At 36.3% G+C, this 14,865-nt stretch overlaps 1 protein-coding gene across 3 annotated transcripts in view; it reads right to left on the reverse strand.

Moving 5' to 3' along the window:
* Window positions 1–14,865, reverse strand: part of TRAK2 (trafficking kinesin protein 2) — a 64,902-nt gene that overhangs the window by 38,448 nt on the left and 11,589 nt on the right. For all 3 annotated transcript variants that reach the window (XM_036857600.1, XM_036857602.1, XM_036857599.1), the window contains one exon: window positions 842–1,132. In XM_036857600.1, coding sequence (XP_036713495.1) covers window positions 842–932 — 91 coding nt within the window. In that variant the 5' untranslated portion in view covers window positions 933–1,132. The remainder of the gene's footprint in view (window positions 1–841; window positions 1,133–14,865) is intronic.

Raw genomic sequence — 14,865 nt, forward strand, 5'->3', positions numbered from 1 at the left:
GAATGGTTAAAATCAAAAACACTGACATTATCAAGTGTTGATGTTGTTGTGCAGACGTCAGCAAACTATGGCCCACAGGCCATACTGAACCAAACTGTACACTTAAAATGGGTGCATTTTATAGTATCTTAATGCAGGTATCTCAATAAAGCTGAACAAAAAATGGGAAAAACTTTAGGTTTAGATGGGTTGCAGGATTTTATGGAGTTTTAGAAAAGTAGTACGGTGCATTTACTGTATGTTATATAACACCTCCAACTGGTTTTGTAGCAGTATCCCATATTTAAACACATTAATACAATTTCAGCAAACAAGTATTCCAACTAAGTGAGATGTCTAGAACTAACTGGACAGGTCAGGTTTTGTGGACCAGTGAGTTTTAGAACCAAAGTTTAGAAAAAACTTTGGGTGTACAGAGTTTTTAAAATTTAGTCTTGCAGATAAGGACTTACGGGGCTGTACCTGTTTTTGCATGCCCTATATGTCCTGAGAGCCTCTTATGTGCCAGATACTGTTGTTAGGTGACTGCAGGGCATAGAACCACAAGCAACTCTGTTCTTGCGGAGACAGGAAGATAGGAATAGAAAGACTAGATAAGGGAGATGAGTATGACGCAGTTCCTACTGACCAGGGCTCACACGGTACAGGGAGTCAGATGTAGACAAGGAACAGCACCCAAGGCAGATTTTGATAATGCGATAGGAGACCTGGGGATGGAGAGGTTAATTCAGTGGTCTCTGAGGAGACCAGGCTGGAAAGAGAGGCTGAGTTCCATCATGGTGGGTCTTATATGCATTTGATCCTGTAAGCAACAGCACTTCATTTATTAAACTGGACTCACCAGTGATGCTCTCTGAGTCTCTGTGATTGATATTCATGAGGTTTTCTTCACCCATCGGTGATGTAGAAGTGGCATTCTGGGATTGACTCATGCAAGATCCTTTCTTGTTTTGGTTGAGCAGGACAGCTTTGGTTTGAATCAGAGTAAAGGAAATCCATCAAGCCATTCAAAAAGAAAGGTTCTGGTCAAGTGGATATTTTTTTTTAAACAGATTTTTTTTTTTTGATGGTCAAATGACATCTGGAGCAATGAGTGCTCTCATGTGATTATCACTCCTTGGATGGTCATGACCTAAAACAAAGAACACATCAAGTGACTTTAGAATTCAGCATGCTCATTAATAACAGCAGTCCAATTACCCAGAATGTCTGTCATTAAGAATGTTTTCCTAATGATACACACACCACATGGATAAATCTCGAAATAATATACTGGATGAAAGGGTCAGACAAAAAAAGCACATAGTTTATGATTACATTTATATAAAATTCTAGAAAATGTTAACTTATCTATAGTGACAGAAAGCAGATCAGTGGTTGCCTGGGGTTGGGGAGGGATGACCAAGGAGCAGGAGGAAAGTTTGGGGGATGATAAATATGTTCATTATTTTGATTGTGATGATGGTTTCACAAGCATATACATATGTCAAAACTTATCAAATTGTATATTTGAAATATGTGCAATCTAATGTAAATTATAATCCATTAAAGCTGTTTAAAAAATTTAAAGATAATCTACTGTTTAAAGTAAAATAATAATAATATATTGTGGGGTCTATAATATATGCAGAAGTAAAACATATTAAAACAATAACACAAAGGCCAGGAGGAGAAAAATAGAAATATACTATAGCAAGGTGTTTATACCATACATGAAATAGTAAAATATCACTCAAAGGTGACCTGTGATAAATTAAAAATGTATACTATAAACTCTAAAGCAAACAATAAAATAACTCAGAAATTACAGATATAAACCAACAAAGAAGATGAAATGGAATAATATAAAACAGGGTTTTTAATATAAAACAGGGTTTCTCAACCCTGGCACTACTGATATTTGGGGCTGGAAAATAATACTTTGTTGTGTGCATTGTAAGATGTTTAGCAGCATGCCAGTAGAACCCTCTTCCCAGACCCTCTCCCAGTTTTAACAGCCCCCAAATGTTTCCAGACAGTATCAAATGTCCCCTGGGGGGGCAAAGTTGCCCCCAGTTGAAAACTACTGATATAAAAGATGCTCCACCTCACTTATAATTAAAATAAATAAAAATGTAAAGAAAATATTTTTTATCCATTAGATCAGCAAACATTAAGTTTTATTATATTCATTGTTGGAGGGATATGGAGAAAGTGGTACTTATACTGTTGATAAAAGTGCAAATTGATACAAGCTTTTAGAAAGACTATTTGGCAATGCCTACCAAAGTTTTCAATGCATATACACCATAATTTAACAATTCTACCATTAGGAATTTATATGATGGAGATACTCACAGAGTATACCAAGATGTAGGCATAAGGATGCCCATACAGTATTTTCTTTTTTTAAAGCATACGTACACAACTGGAATCAAGAGATCCATAAAGATATAGTTTAATAATGGTATATGCAAAGGAATATAATGCATTAAATATATGTGTGTACTTTAAAAAACCCAATTGTTGCAATCAAAAAAACTGTTCAATATTAATTACAAACCTAGCTTAATACCAAAAGACAGTCTCTACTAAATAGTGTCTACTTAGCAACATGCAGCTTCTATTTACGGCTAATTCATTCTCATGCCTACTATTTACAGGCATTATAAACATGATGTGTTTTTTTTTTACAAGAGTCACCACCAAGAAATAGAAAGGACCAAAATAAAAGCACTAAAGGAGACTGAAAATGGTCACTGAGGTAGCACAGAGACACACTGTCAGCAACTACTAGGGAAGAGAATTTCAGAGACAGAATGGGCAACAGAATTAAACATTACAGAAAAGTCAAAAAAGATCTTTGGTTTAAAAAAGGTGGTATACAGAGACCATAAAATCAACAGTAACCTTCTAGAAACCAGTTCAATCAAGAGATTAGGCCCAAAGCCAGGCTGTAAGTGATCAGGAAGCAAGATGGTAAGAATGGAGTTTAGTGAGTATTCACCAAGATTTGCAACATCCAGGCTTTCATGGATTTCCGTGGACAAGTAAAATTTCAAAAACTTCTGTGGTTATTGGCACAGGGTTGCTGTTTTTATACTTCATAAATGAAAAAAAAATGTATACGGAAAAACACATAATAAACAACATTCCTTCCCAGAAAAGTTTATAATTTTATGTTGACATAAAAAATTTCCTCTATTTGAATTCAGAAAATTTTAATAAATTTTTAAACTTCTATTTTATATAAACAATTATTTTCTTGAAACATGTTTGTCAATATAGCAATCTGTACTAGCCAGTACAACATGAAGTAAAGCTCAAAAGTATTTGTTTAGGTACTTTGATTTTAATTCCAGTTGTCAAAAATTCATTTTCACATCCAAGATCAGTCTACTGTGTGCAATTAAATTCTTCCCCATGTGCTATCTTATTGTCCAAACTGCCATTCCCAAATTAACCACTGAAAGGGCAATGGAACGAAAATGGGATCAAGCCAGTAAAGATTTGCCCACCCCCACCCAGTGAGGTTGGGAGGAGGCCATTATTGAGCCTTCCAGAGTGGTTAAGAACATGGATTCTGAACTCCAGCTCGACTACTAGTTGCATGACCTTGAATAAGTTACTTACCCTTGTTTCTTCATTTGTAAAATGGGCTTAATAACATGCTCTACTTTATGGGGTTACTATGGGGATTAAGTGAGTTACGAGAGGATAACGGTAGCACCTACCTCAGATGGTCACTGGGGAAATTACATGAGTTAATACATGTGAAGCTCTTAGAACAATACCTTAGAATACAGTAAATGCTATGTAAATATTAGTTATTATTATTTCTACCACCACCAAATAGTACAATTTTATCATTATCATTATTATTGTACCTTACACAAAGTTGGGCACACTGTAAACCCTACTGTTGACTGCTAATACAATCTGCTCGCAACCTAAGAAGTCACATTTACTTCCTGCCTTCTGATGAGTGATGTTAGTTTAGTGCCCTTAATCATTTTCTTTCTACCTCTGTGATTCATGAACAAACTGAAAGCTTGCAGAGTCAGAGTTCTAAATGTAGTACAAACTAAACTTTGGCAAGCACAAGCAACACATATTCAGTGCGTTTCCTAGTTTGTACACACTTATTCTTAGTAACTCCTTGAGTATCATCTACTTGCTATGCTGGATCTTTATTCACTCTTTTTAGGAACAACTTCACGGCTTTTTTTAATAAAACAGTCAACCAAGCATGCGTTATTTAACAAGAAGCCAGCCTTTGTAATTCTTGCACATTTAGGAAAAAATAAAGTAAACCAGCTAAGTGACTTATTTTAATAAGAATGAGACTTAAAAAGAACAAACAAAACATGTCATTGATATAAACATTGCTGGCAGAATACAACATGCTGATGACTTAGATAGTTTAGCCTAGCCATGGAAACTAAAATGGTCAACAGTGAGGGCCTAAATATAGGCCCTGTGCCTTAAAAAAATCTTGCTACTTCCTTAAAACGGGATACTCTGGCCAAAACAGACTTATAGAAAAGGCTAAAACAATTCAGGGACACTTCACTTTGACAAGAGTGCAGAGCCTAGAATTATAGTAAATATAATGATGTGACAAACATTTAAATTGGAAAAATATATTTAAAATTTTTATTGTACAAATACTACTTTTGGGATTAATTTAAAATACATGTTGGCTGCTGATCTGAATGCAGAAGTGGGAACAGTGCCAATCACCAACTCCAGCAGCAGCTCTTGTAGACAGTGTCAACCTTCATCCAGACAAAAGATAAAGTGTATAATTTAAAACATAAAATAAATACACCATGTTTCCTATATTAAATAATAGATTTTCAACAAAGACAGAGACTCACTAATTTTTAATGTATCTGGCTACATCAAAGATAAAATTTACCAAAAAAACACAATAATTTTAAAATCAGATATTGAACCACACACAAAAAAAGACTATACAATGGCTTCAGTGCTAAAAGCTGAAAAAAAGGGTGGCAGGGGGGTGTCACCCCCGAAATCCAACCTGGATAGTGAGCAGCAGATCTTACAAAGAAAGGCAGAGTCCACACACCAACACCAAGGCCAGCTTCGTGGGTGAGCCACAGTACACTATATCCGGCACAGCCACTCTACCAGCAACTGTAAAGTTCACCCTGAGGGGCTATTTGGTCCTAGCAAATATTTGATCCCTCTTTTTTTGTATCATTCAATTTAATGACCAGTAGGGTTTTCAGAATATAAAATACATGGAGGCAGCTCTACTTACAAGCAGGACAAATTCCAAAAGGCTGTTAAAGCCGTTAGTCTAAAAGAAATCCATTAGTCTAAAAGTCCAAAACCATGAGTGAAATTTAGGTTTAGGGGGTCTGCATTTCCTCCGAGCTGGTATATATTTGGCATTAAAAAAAATAAGTGTCCTGTTTTGTTTACAATGAACATTTACTGAGGCAGGCAACCCCTCCCTGCCACAATCTCCACCAACAGAAGGGAGGCAACCTCTGGCAGCTAAGGAATCCACACCAGAGTTTCACCTGCAGATTAGAAAAGGCCTTGAACCCATGGTGCGTCTGTGGCTTTTGATAAGTTTCCACGGCACCACTTTCACTCACCACGCTCAGCCTTTAAGTTCTTGAACTCCAACTTTAACCTGAATTTCAAACCTTTGACTAAATAGGCATCCCATCTTAGCAATGATCCTCTGTTGAAACTATTTCAGGCATGCGTATTTCTTCACCTTTGGCTGACTCTCAACTGCACAGGCACATCTTTTTTCACACATCCTGGGACTGCCCTTCGTAATCATTCTTATTGTCCAGTCATATATTTAATATGTATAATTTCCTCACTTTCAATTTTTTACACTATTTCTATTTTAGTGTTCATCCATCTATCACTAGGACTGCTTTCAGAGACAAAATGGGGGCTTCCCTGGTGGCACAGTGGTTGAGAATCCGCCTGCCAATGCAGGGGACACGGGTTTGAGCCCTGCTCTGGGAAGATCCCACATGCTGCAGAGCAACTAAGCCTGTGAGCCACAACTACTGAGCCTGTGCTCTAGAGCCTGCGAGCCACAACTAGCGCTCTAGAGCCTGCAAGCCACAACTACTGACGCCCGCACGCCTAGAGCCTGTGCTCCGCAACAAGAGAAGCCACTGCAATGAGAAGCCCACGCACCGCAACAAAGAGTAGCCGCCGCTCGCTGCAACTAGAGAAAGCCTGGGCACAGCAATGAAGACCCAACACAGCCAAAAAAATCAAAAATAAATAAATAAATTTTAAAAAAAAGAGACAAAATGGGGTTTGCAATATTTATAATATTTATATTAATATCTATAAGATACCTCAAAACTATACATGTATAAACAAACATGCTATAAATAACAATAATGTCTGAGTTGAAAATGACCATCTATTGGTGATCAGCAGAGCTGAACCCCTTACTCTGTAGCATACTTTGTCCCTATCCAGAAGCTTTCATAAGTTACAAGTTTTAAGCAGACAATTTTGTGTTGCAAACGATTTATAAGAAAGTAAATCTACCATGCAAGGACAGGGCTTTCTATCCTATACATTTAGAGATGTAATTTTATTTATTTATTTATCAATATTTATTTATTTATTTATTTGGCTACACCAGGTCTCTTAGTTGAGGCACTTGGGATCTTCATTGCGGCATGCAGGATCTTTAGTTGCGGCATGTGAACTCTTAGTTGCGGCATGTGGGATCTAACTTTCCGACCAAGGATTGAAACCGGGCTCCCTGCATTGGGAGTACAGAGTCTTAGCCACTGAACCACTAGGGAAGTCCCAAGACGTAATTTTATTTTATTATTTTTTTTTAAAAAGTTATTTACTTATTTATTTTTGGCTTCATTGGGTCTTTGTTGCTGCGTGCGGGCTTTCTCTAGTTGCAGCGAGCAGGGGCTACTCTTCGTTGCGGTGCGCGGGCTTCTCATCGCGGTGGTTTCTCATGTTGCAGAGCACGGGCTCTAGGCGCGCAGGCTTCAGTAGTTGCAGCACGTGGGCTCAGTAGTTGTGGCAGTCGGGCTCTAGAGCACAGGCTCAGTAGTTGTGGCGCACGGGCTTAGTTGCTCCGTGGCATGTGGGATCTTCCCGGACCAGGGCTCGAACTCATGTCCCCTGCATTGGCAGGCAGATTCTTAACCACTGCTCCACCAGGGAAGCCCTGGAGACATAATTTTAGATGTTGCTTGTGCTTGGCATTTGGTTTGAAGCCAAATATTAAAGAAGGTTTGAAGAAAAATTTAGTCTGCTGTCTTGTTTGCAAAGATAATGAATTTATATTCCAGTAATCCAGTCTGAACTACTGCAGTGGAAAGGGATACCGTTTCTCTATACTTCCTCAACAAACAGTAAATAGCAAAAGAATGGGTGACTGCTAATAAGTATCTGATTCATCAGGGTCTTCAAATCACTAGGAGCTAAAACTACCACAGCAACACCGAAGATGGTTTTCTAGGCAAGGAACCATCTGTGAGTCGACGATTAATTTTACAGCAGCCACATTATACAACTGTGATTGTATATTCTTTACTTTACCTTTTCTAAGATTAGGCAAATAATCCAAAAGAAAAAGAATATTAGGCACTTTTTCACGAAAGCCAGTTCTAGTCATTACTAGAAGCCTTCTGTTTCATATTTTACATCTACATCCTCATCAAAGTACAATGACAATTATTAAAATATGACCCCAATCACGAGGAAAACGTTAAATCATGCTTTCATACCTACTCTTTAAGAAGTTAGGAAAGCAGGATTTAAAAGAAAATGTTAAAAGATAATATTTTATGGTGTTTAAATAATTAAGTTTTACCCATCTGGAAAATTTACACACCCAGTGTACCAGAGTAACAACTATGGCACCTAATAAAGGTTATCACTATCTGTGGATTTTATTTTCAAATTCTTGAAAGTATAATATTAAACATGTTAGTAAATATGCTTCCTTTTCCCATTTGGCATTTCAATGAGTTACACATATTGGTATTCAAAAGTTAAAGTCAGAAAAGTTAAATAGCACCTTTGTATTTGTAATGGACTACGAAATAACATATACTACATAACCCATTTATTTTCACAGACTTTTCATTAGTTATCTACATTCACCAATTGGTAATATTAAAACAATCTCTCTGTGCCTCAGTTTCCTCATTTATAAAATGGGAACAATAATAGTACCTATTTTATGTGGCTTAAGTGAGTTAATACTTATAAAGCATATACAATAGTATTTTGTAAACAGTGAGCATTACTTATGTGCTGAATATAATTTAAAAGTTAAATAGATAAGGATGTAGCATTATAAAATACAAACAACACCATTTCATGGTACCTGGTCATGGGACGCAGACTTAGAAGATACAGGATTCAGATCAGTTCCTACGCTTCCACATTATCAACAGCTCTAGCTCTCAAAAAGAACATGCTTTTATAAAAAGCATGGCTCTATATCTCATCTGGGATTGCCACCTAACAATAATTCAGGAGTTCTAACAATTATTCTCACCTAAGGTAATCCTTTCTTGTCACTAACTACTGGCCGTAGAGAAACTCTTACAAAAATTTACCCAAATAAAAAGCCCATGATGGGAATGCAGACTAGTGCAGCCGTTCAAAAGAACCATGGAAACTATGTTGTCAAATTAAGTACACACGTACCCTTGGATCCAGCAATTCTGCTCCCAGGTATATCTATCTCAAAGAAATTCTCACATCAGCCCATAAAGAGACAGGTGTGAGATTGTTTCCTTCATTGCTATTTGTGGTAGTAAGCTGAGGGCCTACTCTCTCGAGAGTAATAGGTAAAATGTGGATACATACCATGGAACAACACAGCACTAGAAGTACAGTGCTGAGTGAATAAAGCAGGAAGCAAAGGAGAGAGACACCACAATGCAATTTACATAAATTAAATTTTTTCTCTATTATAAATACATTAAAATGCTTGCCTTGGGGCGCGGAGAGTAGGGGAATTTGGAGCAAGGTATGGGGATAAAAGGGAAAATTTTTAAAAATCTATGAAATCCGACTGTTCTTTTGACAGACTACTTATCGTAAAATTATTATTGCAACTCTTCAATCCTTAATGTCTGAACATGTGCCTGGACATGAAAACATTTTCTGGAGACAATGTATGCAGAACTAGCAATCTCTGCAATGTAAACTATGTGGAGCACAGTTCCTGACAATTTCTTAAAAGGCCATGTTGCTTTTATATTACTACCTAGCTGCTCTAAAGCAGTGTAATTAGATTTCAACTAAAGAAATGGTTAAAAAAAAAATACAAGTGAGATTAAGCCTTAATGTTGACATCTTCAGGTGTTTGGTTATCTGGTAAAAGTTTTGAAGGGAAAAATGTTTAAAGTTCAAAGATGACAAGAGTTTAAAAGTGGTACAAAATAAGTTACATTCCTTAAACAAACTTATTTATCATCTGATGAAAATCAGCCACAAGTGACACTGAAATTTCCATTCGGTTTCTCTCTTTTTCTTTAAAACACACAAACACAACACACACATATGCATGTGTGCACCTTTGTTTTTCATTATAAATAAAGTCATATGTTCATTCAAAAAAAATTCAGGCAGTAGATAAATATGAACAATCAAATAAAAGCTCCTTGTAATCTTTTACCATCCTTCACTGGGAGATAGACTGTTGATATGCATTTAGTAGCCTACTCAGTTATCTTTCCATGCCAACATATTGTCAATCTATGCCATCTTTTTAATGTAACTCACTTTGTAATGAATTACACAGTATTCAGAATATACAATTATATAACCACCAATTTTTTCCATCAGTGACTTTCTAACAATTGCTCATCCACTTTAAAACTCAAGAATCTAAACTTTTTTGTAAAAAGCTGGGTAGTATGTAAGCCTTCGGTCATCTATTATCTTTGTTGTTGTTATTGTTTTTAACCCTTTAAAAATGGAAAAACTATTCTTAGCTTACAGAACTGGCTGGATTTGGCCCACTGGCTATAGTTTGCTGACCTCTGGTCTATACCCTAAATCACAGTATTTTTGCACCACAGAAGAAAACAATGACACAAAACTCTTAAAGAAAATGCAACAAGTAACTGAATAAGTATAATAGTATCAACATCATATTTTCAAAATTCTACTTCTAGACAGGAATTCCAACTTTTGCATGATTTCCCAGTGACAGTATCAAAAAAGATAGTAGATATATAAAAATCCTAAAACCAGCATTGGCTACTAGTTATACATCTCTAGTTTTATCCCTTTTTACCATAACCCATTTTTTTCAAACTTGTTTCTGTAAAAGATCATGATTGGCTGAGAAATGTGAAAACCATGGCAAATTATTATTTGGCAGTCAAAAATAATTTAGTGACATCATATGTAGTTTAGTCAAAGAAAATCGGATAGAAAATAGCTCAAAATTACTAAATGCAAACCTCAAAAGGGTAGACTTCTTGCACACATTCACAAAATAGTCTTGATTTAGCTCTCTAAGAGAAAGATCAACTCCATACTTGAACTCTATCTGAAATTCTGTATCCTTTTAAGAGAGCACTATCTTCTCTGAACCACCTGGCAAAAGAGCTACACAACATTATATAGTATAATCAATTCTAACACTGCAAAAGCTTTTTCAGCATAGGGTTTTCTTATAACTTCTTTAAAGAATGGAGGCTGAGTTTCGTGTGAATTACTGAAATTTTTGAAAGTTTGGTAAATGGAGAAAATAAGTTACTGTAAAGGTTATTATTATCAAATTAAACCTAACAAGGCACACATTTCATCATTTTAACATCAACAGTGGAGCTCCTCTTAGGAAAGAAATGCTTTTTGTTCAGGAAAATACATGGAAAAGGCACTTATGGTGGAAGGTAAGGCCTTGCAGCATCAAAGGAAGGCAAAGATGATCTGCATAAGACTAGGAAAACAACTGTTTGTTTTTTCCCCTCTGGAGAGGGAGAGAGAAGGCAAGGGGAAGAAATCCCATCCAGATGGCAGTAACTCAGAGGCCACAGAACACTAGGAATTCGCAGAAATCTTAGGGAGGGTTTTTGGCTTCTCCATAACATGAAACTGAAGGTTCAAGCCAACTGTTTAGTTCTTAAGGGGTCTGTCTGGATACTCAGATGACATTTGGGTATAGACATATTAAAATATTCACAAGAGTGGTTGCTATCAGGAATTTATATTCCAGGATATTAATAAAGTCATCACAGCTATTATATTTTAAATCTTTTTTTAAACATAGAAAATTATGTCCTTTTGACTAAAGTAATGGTTAAAAAAAGAAAAAAAAACAATTATAGGTCTTCAAAAATGGATAATGCAGAGTAAATGGCATTATAAAGTTTGTGGATTTCCTATTCTCTTAACCAAAAATGGGGGGAAACATCTCGAGCAGAGGCATTTTACATAATAGATTATGTGGGTACTAAAATATGTACTATACTTCTAGAACCAAATAAATCCTTCCACAACAAATCAGAAAGCATTTTCTTTCAACGTTGACTGGTAAAATTTAGGTAGTAGAGTAAATCAAAAGACACCATCACCTGAAAACCTACAAACACTTCACAGAAGGTTAAGAAATAAACCAAACAGATATAATCATGCTGACAGACTTAAGAATACTTCTGTATAATCTGCTCTTCCAGGCTTACCTTCAAATCAAATAGCCAAGAAGATGCCCTGAAACAGCACTTTCACAGAGCAGTAAGGTAAATTCAAATTTTAAAAACAGAAATTCAAGAAGTTCAAAATCCGTGTCCTCATTTTTTTTTTAATTTTTATTGCAGTATAGTTGATTTACAATGTTGTGTTAGTTTCAGGTGTACAGCAAAGTGAATCTGTTATACACATACATATATCCTCTCTTTTTTAGATTCTTTCGTGTCCTCATTTCTGTCTCCTCTAACAATCAAACATAAACTTGCTTTTGGTGGCTTAGGATGATTCTAAATCTTTCAGTTATTTTAAACTTAAAATACTTAAAGCCTTTAGAAGTAAGTTTCCAAAAGCTGCCAAAAGAAAAACTGTAGGCAAGATAGCTCTTCAGATCAATGAAGTAATCAGTGGCACCAGGATATGCAATCTTATATGACCAGGAACAGGGTGTAACTTAAAATGGGGGTGAGTGATGGTCAGGATAGAATATTTATTATAAACATATTTATAAACATATATAATTCTAGAATGATTCTAGAATTCTTCATATCTAAGACATATAACCATGTTAGTAATATAATTCTACTAGGCAAGAGACATTCAAATTATATTATGGTTTAGACATAAGACTCAGTTTTCCAAACCAGTTGTCACAGTCAACTCCAGGACTTCAAGATAAGGTTACCTTTTGAGGGAGAATTGACATGTAGTGGATGATTTTGGTTTGCCAATTAAATTCAGGAATTAATCAATATGTTACTTGTTCTGAGCTGCTAAAAATAATAAGTGGACTATAGATCAAAATAAATCCTTATTCCAAAAAATTAAGTCCACCTATATCTCAATACCTTGCAAATGCCAGGCATTCAATAAACATCTGTTAAATGAATGAATCAATCTGTAGTCAAGTTACATCCTTGCAATCTGCAGTAGGGAGAAAATGGAGCCACATGAGAAACAGAAGACGGTTAGAGCATCTGAAAACTGAAGGCTTTCTTAACCCAGTTTACAAAGATCTGCATAGGCCTCTCATGGGTTTCAGTAACAAATGTGAGCATACAAGCAGGGCTATATCAGTTAAGCCCATCAGTTACATTGAAGTTGAAAACATCCCCCAGAAACGGGTTTGACAACAGTGTGGCAAAAAACCACAAAACGTTTAATACCTGTAACCCCCGCTTTTTGAAAGTTGACTTTATGCCACTTTGCTTTTATGAAAGACCTACATTAGTACCTGTTTTCTCTAACTAAAAAAAAATGAAAAAAGGCATTTCTTTTGCAGAGAAGTGTTACAGAGGCAGTGGGCACCCTGAGCAGTGAGAGGGGCACCACCAAGCTCCTTCCCAGGGAACTACGCTCAGCATCTCAGCATCAAGCCTCTATAGCCTTGAACCGTGTCTGTGACCAACTGTGCTTTATCCTGACTTATTCTGTGCAGCTGTTAGTAAGATGTGTCCTAAGGTAATTACTTCGCTTTATACCGGCTTTCCAAAAGGTTTCATAGGAACGCTCTACTTTCTGATAGCAGGGGAAACTTGTACCCAATCCTCCCACCCCATACCCATTTTATTTTAGAAACACTGATAGTAAGATGTTTTCTCCTTAAAGTTAAGACATGGTAATGAGAAAGGTCCAACAGACTGCCATGGGAAGGGGGAAAAAGTCCTTAGATAGCATAGAATAAAAAGAAGTTGATGACTCAGGAGCACAACTATGACTAGCAATTACTGTATTATGGTGACTATGGCGATATGCTCCAGGATTATAAGCTTTTAAAGAGTTCTTTCTCCCTACACTAAATGGTCTCAAATTGCTAATTTCTTGGAGACGTAAGTCCACTTCTAATTTTCTTTTCTCCCTCACTGTGAGGCTATCAACCTTTGTTGCCAGGGTGCCTCTCCCTTTTCTAACCTGCTGTTGGCTGAGAAACCAGATTATCAGAGAACCCAGAAGTTGTCTGCTTGAGACCGAACCCTAGGACCTGTTTTTTGACCCTTGGCTAGTTCCTCAAGTACCTTTTCTTTCATCCCTCCAGCACTAGGGATTCAGCTGGCTTGCTTCTCTTCCTTTGGCACTGTTACCAAGTGCCTTTCTCATCTGGTGTTCTTTTCTCTAGGCTGGCTATGAATATGCTCTGTCCTTTCTTTACTGTCTCCTAAGAAAAGTATAGGTCCTCGTCTCTTTTGTGAGAATTTTACTGTTAATCGCTATAGAGAAATACAGTGGAAACATGGAGAAAATGGTTTAGGAAATCTTAAAATTTTTTATTGTGATTTTGCTCCTTAATCAGTATTTACTGACTCCCCTACTTGGATGCTCCCAGAAGACTGTATGCTCAAGTTTTTCCTCACTACACTATGAGCTCCTTGAAAGAAGGTATCTTATTTTTGTATGCCCCAAACCTTAAAGAAACTGACATACAGTAGGCTCGCAATACATGCCCAACTATAAGCTTAATGATTAAAAATGTCAACACACTGAATTACAGAAGTAACTGAATGAACAAAATTGATTATTAATACACTTCAGTCCAGCATCAACTAAATGAATTGCCTTGAAAAACAAAATCAAGTTAAGATTGAATATTTGAAAGAAAGCACTGTATTTGCTTTATGAAGAACTCTGTATAAGAGTTTGTTGATAAAACGGTGATATATCATTGTTATAGCAGTGACACAGTACCCATTTTTCTTGTAATAACTAAAGAGAATGAGTTGTCAGTTTTGTCAGAAAGCTAAACCTGAACCTTTGGCTCACTGCTTAGTTTTATCATGTTTTCCACAAAGAGCATTTGCAGCTGTTTATGAATGTATTTAAAATAAGCCCCATACCAAATAAGAAATGACCAAATATCTTTAAGAAACTCACAATCAATAATATGTCTCACTTGTAATCTTTCAATTTTGTGACTAAAAATAAAACAAAGTCACACTCAGCGGTTTAGCCTAGTACTAGCTAAAAAGAGAATGGTTGAAAAGAAAATTTCTTTTTAGGTTGTTAAAGGCTTTAGGAACAGTAGTGCCACCTCGGAGACATTGTAGTTGGTTTCCAGTCTCCTCTTCCTTTCTGCCTTCAGACAGAGAGTGCTCTTTCTTAACCAACAAGCTTCCCTTTGTTTTGATTTATACCACTCGTCTGAATAACCCCAAAGCACTACGCAACATGCCTATGACTGAAAGCAATTAAGAG

The sequence above is a fragment of the Balaenoptera musculus genome, chromosome 7 (assembly GCF_009873245.2).
Source record: "Balaenoptera musculus isolate JJ_BM4_2016_0621 chromosome 7, mBalMus1.pri.v3, whole genome shotgun sequence".
Classification (NCBI taxonomy): Eukaryota; Metazoa; Chordata; class Mammalia; order Artiodactyla; family Balaenopteridae; genus Balaenoptera; species Balaenoptera musculus.